General features: G+C 47.5%; 1 protein-coding gene across 2 annotated transcripts in view; it reads left to right on the top strand.

The window, feature by feature from the left end:
* SEC24B (SEC24 homolog B, COPII coat complex component) overlaps nt 1–23,360 on the top strand; it is a 233,204-nt gene that overhangs the window by 88,428 nt on the left and 121,416 nt on the right. The window contains exon 4 of one of the 2 annotated variants that reach the window (XM_063918989.1): nt 2,371–2,475. The exons of the other annotated variant lie outside the window; for it this stretch is intronic. Within the exon in view, the coding sequence (XP_063775059.1) occupies nt 2,371–2,475 (105 nt within the window). The remainder of the gene's footprint in view (nt 1–2,370; nt 2,476–23,360) is intronic. 2 annotated transcript variants of the gene reach the window in all.

The following is a 23,360-nucleotide window of genomic DNA, read 5'->3' as shown; positions in this document are numbered from 1 at the left end:
TGATGGACACCAGGACCTGATTATGGGATGGGGGGGAATGGGCTACTCAAAAGGAGCTGCCGAGTTTCTGGAAGTCCTGCTGCTGGGAGCCAGGGCTGGGCAAGCTATAATTATGTTGCACTATATACACCAGTACTGGCACGTGTAAGCTCACCAGTCCCTGCACAGCTCTTGCCCAGTAGAAGACACCAGTAGCCACCCGCTGCTGGCTGGGGTGGTCTGGGCATGGCCTCTGCGGGGGTCCTCCCGGTCACCGCACTGCTCACCCCACACAGGGTTCACCCCTGCCTGCCGGACTGATATTTCCCCCCACCACCAGTAAGTGGCCACACGTGTCCCCAGTGCCTACACTCTGAGTGCTGCGGGACAGTCTGGTGGTTCCTACATCCATTTCATAGTTACTGCTGCTACTTGTTCGATGGCAAGAAACCTGGGGTTGCAGGATAGTATACGGAGGGGGGGTGCAGAGTATGCAGTATATGGTGAGAGCAGTGTATGGAGGAGGGGAGTACCCTGTATGTAGGATGCACTATATGGAGGGGTGTGAGGGTGCAGTGTGTATATAGGGGCAGTATATGGTGGGGGTGTCCTTGTCTCTCCAGTGGCTGCAAGTGGCGCAACAGAAGTGAGGAGCAGCATTAGAGTAATGTAACTGTAAGTGGAATTCCAACGAAAGTCGAGTCAATTTTAAATATAAAAGGTTGTTACAAATTCCAATTGCCACACCAAAAACCTACCGCTACCCCCACTCTCTCTCCAGCGCCCTTTCTCCATATTCAGCAAGTGTGAAACCAGCAGATCCATGTTTTTACGTAATTAGCAGCAGGCTGTAATATCTCTCTGCATGATCGCTTTCATTTTCATTTGGTCTGTGTGGCGGCCTCCAGTGGCCACCGGTGCACATAAAGGAGGTGAGGAGCAGTTAGCCTTTTATTATATAGTATAGGAAAAGCCTGCATCTTATTTGCTTTGGGTGTGGCTTGAAGTATATACAGTATCTAGATTGATAGTCAATAGGCAGACAGGGTCAGTAGATAGACAGTGACTAAGGTCGACATGAAAAAGGTCAACACATGGTTTTTCATGATGATTTTGTTATTTTAGTATAAACCTAACCCTCCACTAAGTGCCTAACTGTAACACTAACCCTAAAAATCATGGAAAAACAGTTGTCAACATTTTATTGTATTGACATTTTGACCCTGTTGACCTATTGCATATTTACCTTCTAATGTTGACCGGTTCACTGTCTGTCCTTTGTCCGGATACCAGCTCTTATGTGTATCATGCTCAAATAATGCTATTTGCTTTGACCTGATTCTTGAACAGAACATGAATCTTATCAGTTCCTCTTTTCCATCATCCTTCACTGATGAATGCGGAGTACCATACATTATTGCTTACAGTTGGTGAAATTAAAAAGTTTTGAAATTGTGTCCTTTTGGATTAGAAAAATAAAGTACCAATAAATTGCATGCCTCAGAGTGTATCAATTCCTGTGTCTGCTATTCTTTTATAACCTTTTTGTCAAGCTCTGCATCTCAGTTGCAGTGGTGACTGATATTTAATGGTCTTGGTTAAATCCCAGGCAAGTGTTATTAGATTTAGGTTGAGGCGAGGTATATTCAACCATTTCCATGTTCTCTGCCTTCCTGGGTAGCAGAGCTGCTAGCTCACGTTTTCTGAAATTGAATACAGTGTTCATGTTAAAGTAAAAGTGAGGATATTCCCTTTCGTCCTTGCTCCCTCAGCACCACTCCAGACACACATCACCTCCATCTCCCTTCGTCTTCCAATCACTTTTAACAATATTTCATCTTTGTCTTATACCTATAAGAGGTATAAAATGAGTGTAGAAAAAGCTGACAAATTTACTTTGCATGTCTCCATTATGGACATAGCTTAATGAAGGCATAATTAGAATTTGCTGTAAAAGCTAATCCTACACCTGAAAGGTACACGTTACAGAAAAATAAATACTTTTATGCTGCATCAACATATGTTCACGTTACCAATCAGGTAGTTGCTTTCATAAGGCTCTCGCTTGCACTCTTTGGCGTCTCCAAACTGTAGTGAAACTAGATGAAACTTCAAGGGTGAAGTCATGTTCTTTACACCATCATTCTTCTATATAGTTATTCCCAGTGGAAAACTCCAGACACTGAAAAGGCAAAATAGAATTCTGTGAAATGGCAAGACATCATTGAATGTTTGTTTTAAATACATGCATGACAATAATAATAGTAGTGTGACCTGTGTTCTTTTGAATGTAGAACTAGAAAATTGCATGTTGTGCTATGAGGATGCATAAATCTGTGTGCTGTGATTTCCTGTCTACTTGACCTTTCTTATGCTTTCTATACCTTACAGGCATGCAGTATGCTGGATATGTCAATAATCAAGCTAACTTTGCACCAACTCCCTTGTCATCCAGCTCAGATGATGAGGAAGAGGAGGAGGATGATGAGGAAGCAGGTCTGCTTTAGCTTTTTTACTGTCTAGCATGATTTTGTGTACATCTCTAACCAATAAAAGCGTAATTTCTTTGCTAGGGCTACCTTTTCCAACATACCATGCCACCGCTGAAATGAAAGGAGTTGCCCTTTCAGAAAAAAATTATTTATGTTGTGTATGTTATAAATATTTCAATTTTTTCCTCCTAATAGCTTTATGTACTATCTCCTGACACTGCCACTTATGGCATAATATTACTGTAGCTTTTTTGTTTTATCAGCAATTTCATGGCAAGATGTACAGTAACTGAAGCTGACCATTCACCAGGCCAACTGTCATCCAGTCATGCCACTAGGTGGTTGGTTGGAATGAAAATCTGGTAAATATATGGGATAAAAATTGTGATTAGCAATTTGGTCCCAACCTTCAAATAAATGTAACTTATGCAAGTTGTTTAAATTGGTTAACTTAACCAACTTACCTGAAAGATAGTTTTTGGCCGGGATGTAATTAAGTCAGAGTTTGGCGGCCGGCCAAACTCTGACTTTTTTTAAAGGAGCAATCATGTACAAGGCATAGTTTAGCATGATTGCCCCTTTAAAAGAAAGTCAGAGTTCGGCTGTCATCCTGCACAGCCGCCAAATTGGACTTCATTACGTCCTGGCCTTTGTCTCTTTTTTGGGGCTTGGGAGCAAATTGCTGATTGTCATTTTTCTCTTTAGATTACCAGATTTTCATTACAACCAACTGGTTGGATGAAAGGTGGTCTAGTGCAGGGGTAGCCAACCCTGGTCCTCGAGAGCTACCTACAGTGCACGTTTTCCAGGTCTCCTCTTTTAAAATGTGACCGTTAGTAATAACTGCACATGTGCACCTGCCAGGTGAGCTGGAAAATGTGAACCGTTGGTAGCTCTCGAGGACCAGGGTTGGCTACCACTGGTCTAGTGCGTCGCCAGCTTTGTCATTGTCTACTAGGAAGCCCTTTAGATAGATAAGCCAATTAATAGCATTTACCATTGTTTTTTCTGCTTCCTCTGCTGCTATGCGCTTACTCTGTGTACCTGGTTTTGCCCATCGCCATTAAGCTGTGTCTACTGCTGCATGATCACATGTACCATGCTGCAGGGAAACATGCCAGTTGTGTCAGACCTAGTGTTCACTCTAGGAGTGAAAAGGGGCAGGGCGCCGGACTCCGGGGGCACACGAGCTCGCGCGTGGCCGAAATGGGGGTGCGGCCACGCAAATTAGGAGGCGTGGCCACGCCTCCATCATTTTAAGGGGCGGTGCGGCCCACAGACGCTACTATAGAGAGCGTCTGTGGCCGGCGACGTCACTGTTGGGGGCGTGCCCAGCACCTCCGTCGGTGCTGGGCTTCCCCCAGCCCTCTCCCAATGCGTGAATGGATGCCGCGCGCATGCGCACGGCATCTATACACGCCGGGAGGGCAGGGAGCGGGCGGCTGTTCTAGCAGGGCGCCGCAAAAGGGGCAGGGCGGGTTTTGCCTGGTAAAAAACGGGCAGGGCGCGGCGCCCTGCTAAAACGGCCTAGAGTGAACACTAAGACCTAATCGAGAACTGTAGACTACCGATTTCGGCTATAATTGACCATAACGCAGATTGGTAGAATGTGAACAAAGAAGTAGCCCCTCAAGACATTTTTAATGTTTCATCAGGTGCAATTTTGAAATAGACATTTATGGTAAATTATGTTCATTATTATTTTAAAACCGAAACGTTCGCTTTAATTAAGCCTATCATTTAATAATATATTGTGATTCTTTAAAAAACATAAAAGTGTTTTTCTTTATACCTCTTACATTTGGATGTGTAAGGCACTATTTTTCCCTGGGGGATTTTCAGAAGAATCATCACTGGAATCTGTTGAAGAAATGCATGTAAAAGGATCAAACCAGATACTATAACTATAATATGAAATACACAGATGTGGACAGCTCTTTGAAACAGTGCTTTATTCCCCATGAACCGTGATTCATTTCTAAGATATTGTTTCATGTATACCTGCATACCTTAGCTATTTCATAGAAAAAAGCAAGGAAACTGCGAAGAGATTAATTATTGGTTATTCTCCAAAGATATCCTGAAATGTCCTGGACATAATTGTTGGTCCCCTTAGAAAAGATAATAAACAAATGGATTATAGATGATATATATATGATATTTCAAACTAATTGCTTCCTTGAATTAGTATCACACATGACTTCAATCTTCTAATCTAGTGGTTCCCAAGCTGCGTGCCTCGGGGCACTTGTTGGGGTGCACTGGGTTGATGATCAAGACCAATTCAAATTATTTATGGTCAGTTTAATAGCCAAACCAGTGCTTGTGGCTTTCAGTCATTATACATGTGGATAAATAGAATCTAATCCAGTGCCTCACCACACAACTGAACCTAAGGATGACCTATAAACACAATCTGATCCTGGTTGGGAGCAGGAACATGAACCTGAGACGTAAGTCCCGTGCATACGTGGAGATGTGTGCTGAGCGTTCTAGCACAGACCGCTCAGCACACATCTCTCCCCCCGCTCAGCACACAGCGCGATGTAGGGGGACCGCTCACTTCACACAGCGAGCAATCTACTTGATTGTGTCTGCATGGCCAATCTAGTACCGGCGATAGCGACGTATGGGGCATACACACTGAGAGATCCTTGCTTAATTTCTAAGCAATGTAGTCAGATAGCATTGATCTTTCCGTGTGTACCCCCCTTTAGTCCCAGTTCATTTATATTCACACATACAGAAGCCCCAGGGGGTTGATGCACGTTTACAAGCAAACACCCGTGGTTTCCATGTATATGTAAATGGGGTGTGAGCCTATTTAAATGGACATAAGTAGTCACTGTGCTGTTATCATCCTATCATCCTGTGCACTACACTAAAGTGAACAAGAGATAGCAAAGGAGTTAAAAGTCCATGGGACTGTAGCCAGTCTCTCTGGACACAGCAGCAAGCGGAAAAGCAACCTCAGATTAAACGGAAGGATAGTGATAATAGTAAGAAAAAAAAAGGGTCCAAGAAAACTTCCAAAAAGATGCAAGCTGAACTCCAGTGTCATAGTATGTCAGTGTCCGATTGCACCATCCGACAGTGGGCTCCATGGAAGAGTAAGGAGGACTCCACTTTTGAAAAAACAACTTTAAAAACCTAAACTAGAATTTTCTGAAATGCATATTGACATGCTTCTGGGAGAATGTTCTTTGGATAGATGAGTAAAAATTCGAGCTTTTTGGAAAGTCACAACTCACAATAGCTGTAAGTTCACAGATGAAATAATGTAGCAGTAAAATAAAAAAAAACACCATATCTACTGTGAAACATGGAGGTGGCTTGGCAGAATCTGGCGTTGTGTGCCTTGAATCTGCAGGGACCATTTAAATATCAAGACTATCGAGGCATTTTGAAGTGAAACATACGTCCTGGTGCCAGAAAGCTCTTTCTTTGGGCCTAATTCATTAAGGATTGCAAATCTTGCAGCGGCTTTGCAAATGCAATTCATAGCAATGCAAAATCACTTAATTGCAATGATTGCCTCTAAAGATTTGCAACAAAATATTAGGTTAAGGTCCCATAATTTTTGTCCTTGCTATTTTTATTTGTTTAATTATTTGAAGTATACTATTGAATCAAAACTTTGTATTAAATAGTGATGGATGCCAATTCCTTTAGTCACTTTCAAGTTATTTCAGAAAGATATATGGGTTTATTTTTTTTCTCGTCAAAGGTTACCAACCAATTTGTCCACATCTGTTTTTACTTTGAGTATGCCCCCATCCCTTCTCTTTTCTCTTTTGTCTAGATGCTTTATTGGATTGAGGATCGATCATTTAAAGAGAAACAGCTAATTGCACGGGATCCTAGTGTTTGGATATGATTGGATGGACAATTCAATGTCTAGAGCAGTCGTTCTCAAACTTTTTCAGTTAAAGGCACCCTTAGGTTCTCCATGATTTTTCAAGGCACCCTTAAGCTCAAATAATTACAGAGCGGTCCTTTTTTTAAAGTAGTTGGGTCAAAGTAGCAGACAAATCTGGGTAATTGGTATGCAGATTTATAGGCTGGATCCAGACCCACTTAGCAATGGCATCCCTTGCACCCACTATAGTTTACGCCCATGCTGTTGTTCCTACCTGTCTAGTCACGTTTGCTGTTAATCTTGATTCTGTGGTGGAGCAGACAACACTGCATGAAATATTGTTAAATCTGGGCTGGTTAAAGGCTTTGGAGCCCCCTATAATCTAAAATTAAGGGCATACATTGTGTCGTCATAAAAAAAAAAAACACACACTACTACTTTTGCCACCTCAGTCTCTGTGCCGTTGCCACCTCAGTCTCTGTGCCGTTGCCACCTCAGTCTCTGTGCCGTTGCCACCTCAGTCTCTGTGCCGTTGCCACCTCAGTCTCTGTGCCGTTGCCTCTCCATGTGTCTCCAGTTTCCCTTTGCAGCCCCCTCCTCCATGTCTCTTATCGATGCACGCCCTGTTTTTCTTACGTCCTAGAGGATGCTGGGGTCCACATTAGTACCATGGGGTATAGACGGGTCCACCAAGAGTTTGAGAGTGTGGGCTGGCTCCTCCCTCTATGCCCCTCCTACCAGACTCCGTTTAGAAAATGTGCCCGGAGGAGCCAATCACAGCTAGGGCAGCTCTCCAGAGCTTTTCTAGTAAAATGTTATTTTAGAGTTTTTTGTTTTACAGGGAGGCTGCTGGCAACAGCCTCCCTGCAGCGTGGGATGTGGGGGGGGGGGGGGGGGGAAGTTGTGTCCACCCTGCGGGATCTGAGCCACTTACTCCGCTGACAGGACACTGAGCTCCTGAGGGGTCAGATCGTTCCCCGCTGCAGGGGATCGCTCGCCCCAGCAGCATGCTGCCACCCCCTTGCAGAGCTGAAGAATCTGTGGCGAGTGAGGCACCGACCCCCTTAGCAAGCGGGAGTTCGGTGTGAAGATGGCGGAAGCAGGGTTGGAGCGCAGTATTAACTGCGCTCTGGAAGGCTCAGCGGTACGTGGTGAGGCACTGTGAGGGGCGCCCTGAGCCAGCGTTACACCCTACACTGGTTCAAAAGCCTGTCGGGGTCCCCGGATCTCAGCCAGCACTCAATCCTCAGGCCAGTATAATCCTGTGGAGAGCATGAAGACGGCGCCATTTTGGGGGCGGAGCTTCTCCTCAGAGCAGACCCAGCAGCGTTCAGCGCCATTTTCCTGCCTGCACAGCGCTGATCAGGAGAAACAGGTCCCTCCACAGCAACTCCAGCTATCTGTAAAAGGTACCAGGGGGTTGTAGAAGGGGGAAGGAGGCTGCAATACGACTGTGTATCCTATTAAGGTGCACAGTCTGCGCTGAAAAGGGGTCTCCCTTTGGTTAGAAGCGCTGTGTGTGGGTTGGCTCCAATCTCTCTGTCTCTCTTGCCATTCTTGGGGGGGAAACTCTGTCTGCCCTCCCGTGTGTGTGTAGTGTTTGGTGGTCTCCTTTAGCTATGTCCAGGGACACTGTGTCATATGCTGCGGAGGATATGTCCTCCCATGATGATCCCATTCCATGTAATCAGGATAGTACTGGTTTAGCTCAGATTCCAGCAAGGGAACCTGAGTGGTTTTCCTCTATCAAATCTTGGATTTCTCAGATTTCAGACAGGGTTGCAAGTAATGAATCTGCAACCCAGGTATTACAGTATGGCAGTATGGCCCGATTCTGGTACCTCAGGACACTCCGCTATATACCCCCACAAACGTGCGCTTGTTCATGTCACGCAAGATGACATGGATACCGATTCTGACACCACAGACGGTAATGGGGATGTGTTGCGGGGATCTGCCTCTCTTGCAAAGGGGGTGCAATTGATGATAGAGGCTATCAAGGATGTGTTGAATATTAATGATACCACACCTGAGCAGGTTGAGGAGGCTTTTTTCACTGAAAATAAGAAAGCCTTGCTAACCTTCCCTGCGTCAATTAAATGCTATATTTGAGAAAGCATGGGGAAACCCTGAGAAAAAAATCCAGATCCCTAAAAGGGTCCAGGTGCATTACCTTTCCCTGAGGAGGATAGAAAAAAATTGGAAAACCCGCCAATTGTTGACGCATCTGTGTCCAGACTCTCAAAAAAGGTGGTTTTGCCTGTTCCGGGATCTACCGCCTTAAAGGAGCCGGCTGATCGCAAAATTCATAATACACTTAAATCAATGTACACCGCTTCGGGGGCCATATTACGTCCCACTATTGCTAGTGCATGGATTGCAAAAGCTATAGTAAAGTGGTCAGGCACCTTACTTGAGGATTTGGATACGATGGATAAGGGTGATGTTGAAATGTTTCTGCGTAACATTCACGATTCAGCAGGTTTTATGGTAGAATCCGTGAAAGACCTGGGTTCCATGGCTGTGGGAATCTTTTCCATGTCTGTTTCAGCTCGTCGGGAACTGTGGCTGCGCCAGTGGTCGGCCGACGCGGAATCCAGGAAAAGCGTGGAGTCCCTACTCTACACATGTCAGGCTCTCTTTGGGGAAGCTCTGGATGCGTGGATTTCCACAGCTACAGTGGGTAAGTCTCTGTTTCTTCCTTCAGCTGCACCTGTTCCGAAGAAATCCTTTTCTTCATCAGCATCACAGTCCTTTCGGCCTAACAAGCCTAGAAAGGCCAAACTTTCCAATACCTTCTTTAGGGAAGGTCGAGTTAAATCCAGGAAACCTGCTGCCACAGGTTCCCAGGAACAAAAGCCTGATTCAGGTACGTCAAAGTCCTCCGCATGACGGTGGACCGCGCAGCCTGGAGGTGGGGCCAGTGGGAGCGAAACTCAGACAGTTCAGTCACGTCTGGGTATCGTCCGGCCTGGATCCTGATCCCTGGGTGATAGACATTGTGTCCCAGGGATACAGGCTGGAATTTCAAAATCTCCCTTCTCACCGATTTTTAAAATAAGGCTTGCCAGTTCTACTGGCAGACAGAACTGTCCTACAAGAGGCTGCCCAGAAGTTGGTGGAGGCACAGGTCATTGTGCCAGTTACTATTCAAACATTTTCATGGTACCGAAACTGGATGGTTCGTTCAGGCCCATTCTGAACCTAAAATCACTGAACCCCTTTCTAAAGGAGTTCAAGTTCAAAATGGAGTCTCTCTGGGCGGTGATATCTGGTTTGGAAGAGGGGGAATTCCTGGTATCCCAGATGCGTACCTTCTCATTCCAATTTGGCTGCCGCATCAGACTTATCTCCGTTTTGCATTACTGGACTGTCATTTCCAGTTCCAGGCCCTGCCATTCGGCCTCTCAACAGCACCGAGGGTGTTCACCAAGGTGATGGCAGAGATGATGGTTCTCCTCTGCAAACAAGGGGTGAACATCATTCCATATCTGGACGATCTGCTAATAAAGGCATCGTCCAATGAGAGGCTGTTGCAGTCCATTGTTCTCACAACCCAACTACTCAGGCTCCACGGTTGGATTCTGAACCGTCTAAAATCACATTTGGAACCAACACAGAGGTTGTCTTTTCTGGGGATGATCCTCAACACAGAAGTGCAGAGGGTGTTTCTCCCGCAGGAAAAGGTGATGGTGATACAAACTGTGGTCCAGGATGTCCTGAAGCCAGCCCGGGTGTCTGTTCATCAATGCATTTGCCTTTTGGGAAAGATGGTGGCCTCTTACGAGGCTCTCCAGTACGGGAGGTTCCATGCTCGGGCCTTCCAACTGGATCTTCTGGACAAGTGGTCAGGATCTCATCTCCACATGCACCAGAGGATTCGTCTGTCGCCAATGGCCAGGATTTTGCTCCTCTGGTGGCTCCCAATTACCTCACCTTCTGGAGGGCCGCAGGTTCGGCATTCAGGAATGGGTCCTTCTAACCACGGATGCGAGCCTCCGGGGATGGGGCGCAGTCACTCAGTGGAAAACCTTCCAAGGAAGGTAATCTAGTCTGGAGGCCGACCTGCCCATCAACCTCCTGGAACTAAGAGCCATCTACAACGGTCTTATTCAGGCAGCCCATCTTCTAAGAAATCGGGCCATTCAAGTACAGTCGGACAATGTAACGACAGTGGCTTACATAAACCGACAGGGCGGAACAAAGAGCAGAGCTGCAGTGACAGAGGTAACAAGAATCATCCTCTGGGAGGAAAGACACACTTTGGCGCTCTCAGCAATTTTCATTCTGGGAGTGGACATCTGGGAAGCCGACTTCCTCAGCAGACACGATCTCCATCCAGGGGAGTGGGGTCTCCATCCGGAGGTGTTCAAGGAAATAACAGACCTTTGGGGGTTACCCCCAAATAGACATAATGGCCTCTCGTCTCAACAAGAAGCTTTGACGCTATTGTTCCAGGTCGAGGGTCCCACAAGCAGTGGCAGAGGACGCCCTGGTGTCTCCATGGGTGTTCCAGTCGGTCTACGTGTTTCCACCACTTCCACTCATTCCAAGAGTTCTAAAGCTCGTAAGGAGAACAAGAGTTCAAGCGATCCTCATTGCGCCAGACTTGCCAAGGCGGGCTTGGTACGCGGACCTTCTGAATCGCTTGCAGGAAGAGCCGAGGCCTCTTCCTCTTCGGGAGGACCTGCTACAGCAGGGGCCGTTCGCCTATCAAGACTTACCACGGCTACGTTTGACGGCATGGAAGTTGAGCGCCTGATACTTGCTCGGAAGGTCATTCCGAAGAAGGTCATTCCTACCCTAATACAGGCTAGGAAAGGGGTATCGTCTAAACGTTACCATCGTATTTGGAAGAAATATGTCTCTTGGTGAGAATCCAAGAAATTTCCTGCGGTGGAGTTTTGACTGGGACGTTTTCTCCTCTTCCTGCAAGCAGGTGTGGATATGGGCCTGCGGTTGGGATCTGTGAAGGTCCAGATTTCGGCCCTGTCCATTTTCTTCCAGAAACAATTGCCCTCCCTCCCTGAGGTTCAGACCTTTTTGAAGGGAGTTCTGCACATCCAACCTCCCTTTGTATCGCAACGGCGCCTTGGGACCTTAACGTGGTGTTGCAGTTTCTCCAGTCGAACTGGTTTGAGCCTCTACAGGAGGTTGAGGTCACATTTCTTACATGGAAGGCTGTCACGTTGTTGGCCTTCGCTTCTGTGTGTCAGAATTGGGGGCTTTGTCCTGTAAATCCCCTTACTTGATCTTCCACGAAGATAGAGCTGAGCTCGGAACACGCAGCAGTTTCTTCCGAAGGTTGTGTCAGCATTTCATATCAACCAACCTTTTGTGGTGCCAGTGGCTACTGACTTCTCATTTTCATCAAAGTTCTTGGATGTTGTGAGGGCTTTGAAAATCTATGTGAAGAGGATTGCTCGTCACAGGAAATCGGACTCTGTTTGTCCTGTATGATCCCAAGAAAATTGGGTGTCCTGCTTTAAAGCAGACTATATCTCGCTGGATTAGATTCACTATCCAGCATGCGTATTCTATGGCAGGATTGCCGTGTCCTACATCTGTTAAGGCCCACTCTACTCGTAAGGTGGGTTCTTGTCTCTGCTTTACAGCTTTGCCGAGCGGCTACATGGTCTGGGTCAAACATGTTTGCAAAATTCTACAAGTTCGATACTTTGGCCTCTGAGGACCTTAAGTTGTCAATCAGTTCTGCAGGATCCTCCATGCTCTCTCTCCCATTCCCGTTCTGGGAGCTTTGGTACATCCCCGTGGTACTAATGTGGACCCCAGCATCCTCTAGGACGTAAGAGAAAATAGGATTTTAATTACCTACCGGTAAATACTTTTCTTGTAGTCCGTAGAGGATGCTGGTCGCCCGCCCAGCTCTTCGTGATCCTGCAGTGGTTACTTGGTTCAGTACTGCTTAGTTCTTAGTTATGAACTGTTATGTTACTTGGTTAAGTAATCTTGTTCAGCCGTTGCTGAGTTTCAAGCTGGTTAGCTTGGTTTGCCTTGTATGTGTGATCTGGTGTGAATCTCGCCACTATCTTTGTATCATCCTTCTCTCGAAGTTGTCCGTCTCCTCGGGCACAGTTTCTAAACTGAGTCTGGTAGGAAGGGCATAGAGGGAGGAGCCAGCCCACACTCTCAAACTCTTAAAGTGCCAGTGGCTCCTAGTGAACCCGTCTATACCCCATGGTACTAATGTGGACCCCAGCATCCTCTACGGACTACGAGAAAAGGATTTACTGGTAGGTAATTAAAATCCTATTTCTCTGACGTCCTAGTGGATGCTGGGGACTCCGTCAGGACCATGGGGAATAGCGGCTCCGCAGGAGACAGGGCACAAAAGTAAAAGCTTTAGGATCAGGTGGTGTGCACTGGCTCCTCCCCCTATGACCCTCCTCCAAGCCTCAGTTAGATTTTTGTGCCCGGCCGAGAAGGGTGCAATCTAGGTGGCTCTCCTAAAGAGCTGCTTAGAGTAAAAGTTTTGTTAGGTTTTTTATTTTCAGTGAGTCCTGCTGGCAACAAGCTCACTGCATCGAGGGACTTAGGGGAGAGAAGTGAACTCACCTGCGTGCAGGATGGATTGGCTTCTTAGGCTACTGGACACCATTAGCTCCAGAGGGAGTCGGAACACAGGTCTCACCCTGGGGTTCGTCCCGGAGCCGCGCCGCCGACCCCCTTGCAGATGCCGAAAAGTGAAGAGGTCCAGAAACCGGCGGCAGAAGACTTTTCAGTCTTCATAAGGTAGCGCACAGCACTGCAGCTGTGCGCCATTGTTGTCAGCACACTTCATAGCAGCGGTCACTGAGGGTGCAGGGCGCTGGGGGGGGCGCCCTGGGCAGCAATGATAGTACCTTATTCTGGCTAAAAATACATCACATATAGCCCCTGGGGGCTATATGGATGTATTTAACCCCTGCCAGGTCTCAGAAAAACGGGAGAAGAAGCCCGCCGAAAAGGGGGCGGGGCCTATTCTCCTCAGCACACAGCGCCATTTTCCCTCACAGAAATGCTGGTGGGAAGGCTCCCAGGCTCTCCCCTGCACTGCACTACAGAAACAGGGTTAAAACAGAGAGGGGGGGCACTTATTTGGCGATATGACTATATATATTAAAATGCTATAAGGGAAAAACACTTATATAAAGGTTGTCCCTGTATAATTATAGCGTTTTTGGTGTGTGCTGGCAAACTCTCCCTCTGTCTCCCCAAAGGGCTAGTGGGGTCCTGTCCTCTATCAGAGCATTCCCTGTGTGTGTGCTGTGTGTCGGTACGTGTGTGTCGACATGTATGAGGACGATGTTGGTGAGGAGGCGGAGCAATTGCCTGTAATGGTGATGTCACTCTCTAGGGAGTCGACACCGGAATGGATGGCTTATTTAAGGAATTACGTGATAATGTCAACACGCTGCAAGGTCGGTTGACGACATGAGACGGCCGGCAAACCAATTAGTACCTGTCCAGGCGTCTCAAACACCGTCAGGGGCGTTAAAACGTCCTTTTACCTCAGTCGGTCGACACAGACACGGACACTGACTCCAGTGTCGACGGTGAAGAAACAAACGTATTTTCCTTTAGGGCCACACGTTACTTGTTAAGGGCAATGAAGGAGGTGTTACATATTTCTGATACTACAAGTACCACAAAAAAGGGTATTATGTGGAGTGTGAAAAAACTACCTGTAGTTTTTCCTGAATCAGATAAATTAAATGAAGTGTGTGATGATGCGTGGGTTTCCCCCGATAGAAAATTATTGGCGGTATACCCTTTCCCGCCAGAAGTTAGGGCGCGTTGGGAAACACCCCTTAGGGTGGATAAGGCGCTCACACACTTATCAAAACAAGTGGCGGTACCGTCTCCAGATAGGGCCGCCCTCAAGGAGCCAGCTGATAGGAGGCTGGAAAATATCCTAAAAAGTATATACACACATACTGGTGTTATACTGCGACCAGCGATCGCCTCAGCCTGGATGTGCAGCGCTGGGGTGGCTTGGTCGGATTCCCTGACTGAAAATATTGATACCCTTGACAGGGACAGTATTTTAGTGACTATAGAGCATTTAAAGGATGCATTTCTATATATGCGAGATGCACAGAGGGATATTTGCACTCTGGCATCAAGAGTAAGTGCGATGTCCATATCTGCCAGAAGTTGTTTATGGACACGACAGTGGTCAGGTGATGCAGATTCCAAACGGCACATGGAAGTATTGCCGTATAAAGGAGAAAAAGACAACGTCTTTTCAGCCTCAGTCCTTTCGTCCCCATAAGGGCAAGCGGGCAAAAGGCCAGTCATATCTGCCATGGGATAGAGGAAAGGGAAGAAGACTGCAGCAGGCAGCCCATTCCCAGAAACAGAAGCCCTCCACCGCTTCTGCCAAGTCCTCAGCATGACGCTGGGGCCGTACAAGCGGACTCGGGTGCGGTGGGGGGGGGTCGTCTCAAGAGTTTCAGCACGCAGTGGGCTCACTCGCAAGTGGACCCCTGGATCCTACAAGTAGTATCCCAGGGGTACAGATTGGAAATTCGAGACGTCTCCCCCTCGCAGGTTCCTGAAGTCTGCTTTACCAACGTCTCCCTCCGACAGGGAGGCAGTAGTGGAAACAATTCACAAGCTGTATTCCCAGCAGGTGATAATCAAAGTACCCCTCCTACAACAAGGAAAGGGGTATTATTCCACACTATATTGTGGTACTGAAGCCAGACGGCTCGGTGAGACCTATTCTAAATCTGAAATAGTTGAACACTTACATACAAAGGTTCAAATCAAGATGGAGTCACTCAGAGCAGTGATAGCGAACCAGGAAGAAGGGGACTATATGGTGTCCCGGGACATCAGGGATGCTTACCTCCATGTCCCAATTTGCCCTTCTCACCAAGGGTACCTCAGGTTCGTGGTACAGAACTGTCACTATCAGTTTCAGACGCTGCCGGTTGGATTGTCCACGGCACCCCGGGTCCTTACCAAGGTAATGGCCGAAATGATGATTCTTCAAAGAAAATGGACGATCTCCTGATAGGGGCAAGGTCCAGAGAACAGTTGGAGGTCGGAGTAGCACTATCTCAAGTAGTTCTACGACAGCACGGGTGGATTCTAAATATTCCAAAACCGCAGCTGTTTCCGACGACACGTCTGCTGTTCCTAGGGATGATTCTGGACACAGTCCAGAAAAAGGTGTTTCTCCCGGAGAAGAAAGCCAGGGAGTTATCCGAGCTAGTCAGGAACCTCCTAAAACCAGGAAAAGTGTCAGTGCATCATTGCACAAGGGTCCTGGGAAAAATGGTGGCTTCTTACGAAGCGATTCCATTCGGTAGATTTCACGCAAGAACTTTTCAGTGGGATCTGCTGGAAAAATGGTCCGGATCGCATCTTCAGATGCATCAGCGGATAACCCTGTCTCCAAGGACAAGGGTGTTTCTTCTGCGGTGGCTGCAGAGTGCTCATCTACTAAAGGGCCGCAGATTCGGCATTCAGGACTGGGTCCTGGTGACCACGGATGCCAGCCTGAGAGGCTGGGGAGCAGTCACACAGGGAAAAACTTTCCAGGGAGTGTGATCAAGTCTGGAGACTTCTCTCCACATAAATATACTGGAGCTAAGGGCAATTTACAATGTTCTAAGCTTAGCAAGACCTCTGCTTCAAGGTCAGCCGGTATTGATCCAGTGGGACAACATCACGGCAGTCGCCCACGTAAACAGACAGGGCGGCACAAGAAGCAGGAGGGCAATGGCAGAAACTGCAAGGATTCTTCGCTGGGCGAAAAATCATGTGATAGCACTGTCAGCAGTGTTCATTCCGGGAGTGGACAACTGGGAAGCAGACTTCCTCAGCAGGCACGACCTCCACCCGGGAGAGTGGGGACTTCATCGGGAAGTATTCCACATGATTGTGAACCGTTGGGAAAGACCAAAGGTGGACATGATGGCGTCCCGCCTGAACAAAAAAACTGGACAGGTATTGCGCCAGGTCAAGAGACCCTCAAGCAATATCTGTGGACGTTCTGGTAACACCGTGGGTGTACCAGTCGGTGTATGTGTTCCCTCCTCTGCTTCTCATAACCAAGGTACTGAGAATTATAAGACGTAGAGGAGTAAGAACTATACTCGTGGCTCCGGATTGGCCAAGAAGGACGTGGCACCCGGAACTTCAAGAAATGCTCACAGAGGACTCATGGCCTCTGCCGCTAAGAAGGGACTTGCTTCAGCAAGTACCAGGTCTGTTCCAAGACTTACCGCGGCTGCGTTTGACGGCATGGCGGTGGAACGCCAGTTCCTAAGGGAAAAAGGCATTCCGGAAGAGGTCATTCCTACCCTGGTCAAAGCCAGGAAGGAGGTGACCGCAAAACATTATCACCACATGTGGCGAAAATATGTTGCGTGGTGTGAGGCCAGGAAGGCCCCACGAAGAAATTTCAACTCGGTCGATTCCTGCATTTCCTGCAAACAGGAGTGTCTATGGGCCTCAAATTGGGGTCCATTAAGGTTCAAATTTCGGCTCTGTCAAATTTTCTTCCAGAAAAAATTGGCTTCAGTTCCTGAAGTCCAGAAGTTTGTCAAGGGAGTATTGCATATACAACCCCCTTTTTGTGCCTCCAGTGGCACTGTGGGATCTCAACGTAGTTCTGGGATTCCTCAAATCACATTTTAAACTGCTCAAATCTGTGGATTTGAAATATCTCACATGAAAAGTGACCATGCTGTTGGCCCTGGCCTCGGCCAGGCGAGTGTCAGAATTGGCGGCTTTGTCTCACAAAAGCCATATCTGATTGTCCATTCGGACAGGGCAGAGCTGCGGACTCGTCCCCAGTTTCTTCCTAAGGTGGTGTCAGCGTTTCACCTGAACCAGCTTATTGTGGTACCTGCGGCTACTAGGGACTTGGAGGACTCCAAGTTGCTAGAGGTTGTCAGGGCCCTGAAAATATAGGTTTCCAGGACGGCTGGAGTCAGGAAAACTGACTCGCTGTTATCCTGTATGCACCCAACAAACTGGGTGCTCTTGCTTCTAAGCAGACGATTGCTCGTTGGATTTGTAGCACATTTCAACTTGCACATTCTGTGGCAGGCCTGCCACAGCCTAAATCTGTCAAGGCCCATTCCACAAGGAAGGTGGGCTCATCCTGGGCGGCTGCCCGAGGGGTCTCGGCATTACAACTCTGCCGAGCAGCTACGTGGTCGGGGGAGAACACGTTTGTAAAATTCTACAAATTTGATACCCTGGCTAAAGAGGACCTGGAGTTCTCTCATTCGGTGCTGCAGAGTCATCCGCACTCTCCCGCCCGTTTGGGAGCTTTGGTATAATCCCCATGGTCCTGACGGAGTGCCCAGCATCCACTAGGACGTCAGAGAAAATAAGATTTTACTTACCGATAAATCTATTTCTCGTAGTCCGTAGTGGATGCTGGGCGCCCATCCCAAGTGCGGATTGTCTGAAATACTTGTACATAGTTATTGTTACAAAAATCGGGTTATTATTGTTGTGAGCCATCTTTTCAGAGGCTCCGCTGTTATCATGCTGTTAACTGGGTTCAGATCACAGGTTGTACAGTGTGATTGGTGTGGCTGGTATGAGTCTTACCCGGGATTCAAAATCCTTCCTTATTGTGTACGCTCGTCCGGGCACAGTATCCTAACTGAGGCTTGGAGGAGGGTCATAAGGGGAGGAGCCAGTGCACACCACCTGATCCTAAAGCTTTTACTTTTGTGCCCTGTCTCCTGCGGAGCCGCTATTCCCCATGGTCCTGACGGAGTCCCCAGCATCCACTACGGACTACGAGAAATAGATTTATCGGTAAGTAAAATCTTATTTTTCCTTTTCCACCTGAGGATAGGAAAAAATGGGAGATTCCATCGGTCTCAAGGCTCTCAAGCAAAATAGTGTTACCTATCCCTGGTGCAGCCTCCCTAAAGGATGCAGCTGATCGTAAGATTGAGACTACACTCAAATCTTTGTATACTGCTGTGGGTGGATTACGCGAGCCATTGCTAAATGGTAGGGTAACCTAATTAATGTGTTAGATACCTTGCCGCAAGGGGAGATTATTTTGCTCCTGCAACATATACAGGACTCTGCGAACTTTATGGTGGAAGCCATAAAAGAGACAGGCTTGCTTGATGCACGTACTACAGCTATGGCAGTGTCTGCATGCAGGGGTTTATGGCTTCGCCCGTGCACTGCGGATGCGGACTCCAGGAAAGGCGTAGAAGGCCTACCTTTCACAGGAGAGGCCTTATTTGGAGATGAACTAGACAAATAGATCTCCAAAGCTACTTGCGGGTAAGTCCACATACCTACCTTCTGCAGCTCTCCCAGCTAGGATGGCCTATTCTGCAGTCTTTTAGGACGGCTTAGTTTAGGGGCAGGCAAGAGGTACCTCTGTCGCCGCCAGAGGTGCTAGAGAGAAACCACGAAAACCATCTTCTGCCAGTTTACAGGAACAGAGTTCATGCTCTGCTTCCTCAAAACCTTCCGCATGAAGGTGGACCGCGATGCCTGGAAGACTGTCGAGTGGGAGCCCGACTAAAATTCTTCAGTCCCATCTGGACAAGATCGTGCCAGGATCCCTGGCTCATAGACCTTATATTCCAGGGCTTACAGACTGGAGTTCCAGGAGCTCCCACCTCACAGATTCTTCAAATCAGGCTTACCAGTTTCATAAGAGACAGGAATAACCGTACAGGAAGCCATTCAAAAACTGTTACAGACCCAGGTCATTGTTCCAGTTCCACCTCGTCTACAAAACAAGGGTTACTATTCCAGCTTGTTTGTAGTACCGAAGCCGGACGGTTCAGTAAGACCAATTCTGAATCTCAAGTCGTTGAACCCGTACTTACGAGTGTTCAAATTCAAGATGTCTCTGGATATCAAGGATGCGTACCTTCATATTCCGATCTGGCCGCCTCATCAGGCTTATCTACGGTTTGCGCTGCAGGACTGTCACTACCAGTTCCAGGCCCTGCCATTTGGTGTCTCCACGGCACCGAGGGTGTTCACCAAAGCGAAGGCAGAGATGATGTTACTACTCCGCAAACAAGGAGTGAACATAATCCCGTACCTGGACGATCTTCTGATAAAGGCACCGTCCAGGTAGCGGTTGTTGGACAACATTGTTCTCTCAACCAGACTACTCCTGGATCACGGGTGGATTCTGAACCTACCAAAATCCCACCTAGACCCAACACAGTGGCTTCCTTTCTTGGGAATGATACTGTACACAGTGTCTCAGAAAGTATTCCTTCCCTTGGAAAAGGCAATGGTAATCCAGTCGATGGTGCAGGCTTTCCTGAAGCCAACCTGGATCTCGGTGCATCCCTGCATACGCCTTCTGGGGAAAATGCTGGTACGGAAGGTTTCATGCGAGGCCCTTCCAGCTGCATCTGTTGGTCAAATGGTCTGGATCGCATTTTCACATGCACCAGAGGATTCGTCTGTCTCCAAAAGCCAGTATCTCCCTCCTGTGGTGGTTACACACTTATCACCTAGCCGAGGGTCGGAGGTTCGGGATTCAGAACTGGATTCTGCTGACCACAGATGCAAGCCTCAGAGATTGGGGCGCAGTCACCCAGGGGGTGCAGATTCAAGGAAGATGGTCAAGTCAGGAAGTCGTCCTTCCAATCAACATCCTGGAACTCAGGGATATCTACAACGCCCTTCGGCAGGCCGCATTTATTCTTCTTAATCAGGCCATTCAGGTCCAGTCGGACATTGGGACGGCAGTAACGTACATAAACCAACAGGGCGGAACCAAAAGCAAAGCAGCAATGTCAGAGGTGTCAAGAATTCTTCTCTGGGTGGAAAAACACGCTGTGGCATTGTCGGCGGTCTTCATTCCAGGAGTAGACAACTGGGAAGCAGACTTCCTCAGCAGACACGACCTGCACCTGGGGGAATCGGGCCTTCGTGTTCCGGTGGTTGACACGATCGGTGGGGATATCCACAAATCGACATGATGGCCTCTCGACTCAACAAGAAGCTCAAGCGGTATTGTTCCAGGTCGAGAGACCCACATGCATTGGCGGTAGACGCCCTGACAACTCTGTGGATCTACCAGCTGGTGTATGCGTTTCCTCCACTTCTTCTGATCCCAATAATTCTAAAAAGGATAAAAATGGAAATGGTTCAAGCAATCCTCATTGCTGCGGACTGGCCACGAAGTATGCAGATCTTCTCGAGATGCTGCTTGAAGATCCGTGGCCTCTACCTCTTAACGAGGATCTTCTGCAACAGGGCCCGTTCGTCTATCAAGACTTACCGTGGCTACGTTTAACGGCATGGAAGTTGAACGGCTGATTCTAGCCAGGAGAGAGGTTCCTGACAGGGTCACCCCGACTATGATCCAAGCCAGGAAAGGGGTAACGTCTAAACATTACCACCGTATCTGGAAGAAATATGTCTCTTGGTGTGAAAGCAGACAATATTCTGTGGTGGAATTTCATCTGGGACGTTTCCTGCTTTTTCTGCAGTCGGGAGTGGATGTGGGCCTACGTCTAGGCTCCATAAACGTCCAGATTTCGGCCTAGTCTGTTTTCTTTCAAAGACACTTGGCTTCTCTCCCTGAGGTCCAAACGTCCATCCAGCGTACCTTTGTGCCTCCCACAGCACCTTGGGATCTCAATTTGGTGCTGCATTTCCTCCAATCGGACTGGTTTGTACCGTTACAGGAGGTGGACGTAAAGTAACTTACGTGGAAGACTGTCACACTGTTGGCTTTGGCTTCAGCAAGACATGTGTCGGAGTTGGGAGCGTTGTCTTACAAGAGCCCCTTCCTAATTTTCCATGAGGACAGAGCTGAACTCAGGAGGTGGTGTCCGCGTTTCATACCAACCAATCTATTATTGGTCCAGTTGTTACGGAAACCTCTGCTACTTCAACGTCTTTAGATGTTGTGAGATGTTTGAAGGTGTATGTAAAAAGAACAGCTTGTCATAGGAAATCGGACTCGCTGTTCGTTCTCTATGATCCCAATAAAATTGGGTGTTCTGCTTCAAAGCAGTCAATTGCACTGGCTCACTATCCAGCATGCTTATTCCACTGCCGGTTCCAAAATCTGTACAGGCCCACTCCACTAGGTCGGTGGGTTCTTCTAGGGCGGCTTCTCGGGGTGTCTCGGCTTTACAGCTCTGCCGAGCAACTACTTGGTCAGGTTCGAACACGTTTGGTAACTTTTATAAGTTCGATACTTTGGCTTCTCAGGACCTTCAGTTTGGTCAATCAGTTCTGCAGGAAACTCAACACTCTCCCACCCGGTTTGGGAGCTTTGGTACTTCCCCATGGTACTAAGTGGATTCCCAGTATCCCTGCTTCGTTCTTCCTGCACTGTTACTTGTTTAATTACTGTTGTTTAGTTCAGCTGTTGCTGTTCTTGTTTACAAGTTTTGGTTAGCATGGCTTTTTCTCTTGTTCTGGTTGTGCTGGTTCGAAATCTCACCACTATCCTTTTCTATATCCTTCTCTCAAAGTATGTCCGTCTCCTTGACACAGTTTCCTAGACTGAGTTTGGTAGGAGGGGCATAGAGGAAGGAGCCAGCACACCTAATCAAACTTCTATAGTGCCCATTGCTCCTAGTGGACCAGTCTGTACCCCATGGTACTAAATGGATTCCCAGTATCCCCTACGGACTACGAAAAAAGGATTTACCAGTAGGTAATTTAAAATGCTAGTTTTTGACAACACTTAAAAGGTAACTCACTTCTAAAAGACAAAGGGCGATTTATTTCAGCGTGATGTGCAAGAATTTAGGTCGGCAGTGTCATTTTACTGGTCACATCACATTTTTTCCCTTGCACCCTTCTGAGCATGGGAAAAGTTGAAAATGACACAGTGCAGAACCTTTGGTACAACTCTGACCATGAATTATCATGTATTTGGAGACATTCAAATACTGCAATATGGTCAATATTGACTGTGGGCTTGTATTTAAGGAAAAGTGCTTGAACTTGCAGGTGTGAGTTAAAAGGTTATTTTAAGTCACATCTGCAAACTTGTATTAAAACACTGAAAATGGACATTAAAGTGTGATTTCTCTTGCAGCAAGGATGGTGGGACACTGGACCATGGGATTGTAGGTTGGGCTGGAGCAGGCACCTAAATTAAACTGTAGCTTTAAAAGTGAGCGCCTTCCCCCTCAACCCCCTCAATGGGGTAGGACATGCTTTTTAAGGGATGCTATGCAACCCTTTGCTGTAGTTTTGTCTTGTATGTTTATCTGTAGTTTTTATTACACGTTTTAGTTTGGTGTCAGACACCATTTTGCGGGGCTCATGCGGCGGCTTTACTCCCGTGAAAGACACGCGATACAGGCTGCTGGTATCAGTCGGCCTTGATCAGTGTTTTCCCAGTCTAGTGCACGGGTTACAGGGAGAGTGAAGACTGGAGCTTACAACGCTGCACTCACCTCCCTGCAGGCGGACAGTCACAGAGTCCCTGTTTCTAAGCTGGGGCTGCACAATGTGATGCCTATGCCAGGACTGCTGATCCTGCATTCCACAGAATGCACTCTCCCCTGCAGCTACTCTGTTACCTGCAACAAGCTAAGTACCAATTTGGTTCTGTATACTGTAGTTGCCTATGTCTGTCACATTGGTATTGTAACTGTATGTTAACACATTACAAGTGCAGCAGAGGATATCAGGGCACACTCATCCTGCCTATCAGTCATTTAGTCACAGCAGTAAGCCTTTTCTAGCTTACAATGATCCCCACAGTTCACACCATTCAGTATGCCAGGTTTTACTTGCAGGAGTTCTAGTTGGCAATTCTCCAATATTGGAAGGGTTGGCCGGCATCCCTCTCGTCTCTACTTTCTCGTTCTGTCTGACTGCACTCTCTCCATTGGTGGCTAGTTTTGTATCTCCCAAGTACAATCATTTGTCACACCATATTGGGTCGTTGTGGCCATGAGCGCAAGTCTCCTCTACTTTGGTGACTTGAAACTATGTTTTCAGCTCCAGGACTTTTTGACACGGTCGCTGATGGCATTACACATTAATGTGCTAAAGCTCCAACCAAGTTTTCTGGCTCTTCTAGT

The sequence above is a fragment of the Pseudophryne corroboree genome, chromosome 1 (assembly GCF_028390025.1).
Source record: "Pseudophryne corroboree isolate aPseCor3 chromosome 1, aPseCor3.hap2, whole genome shotgun sequence".
NCBI lineage: Eukaryota > Metazoa > Chordata > Amphibia > Anura > Myobatrachidae > Pseudophryne > Pseudophryne corroboree.
This window is presented reverse-complemented; position numbering and strand designations above follow the sequence as displayed.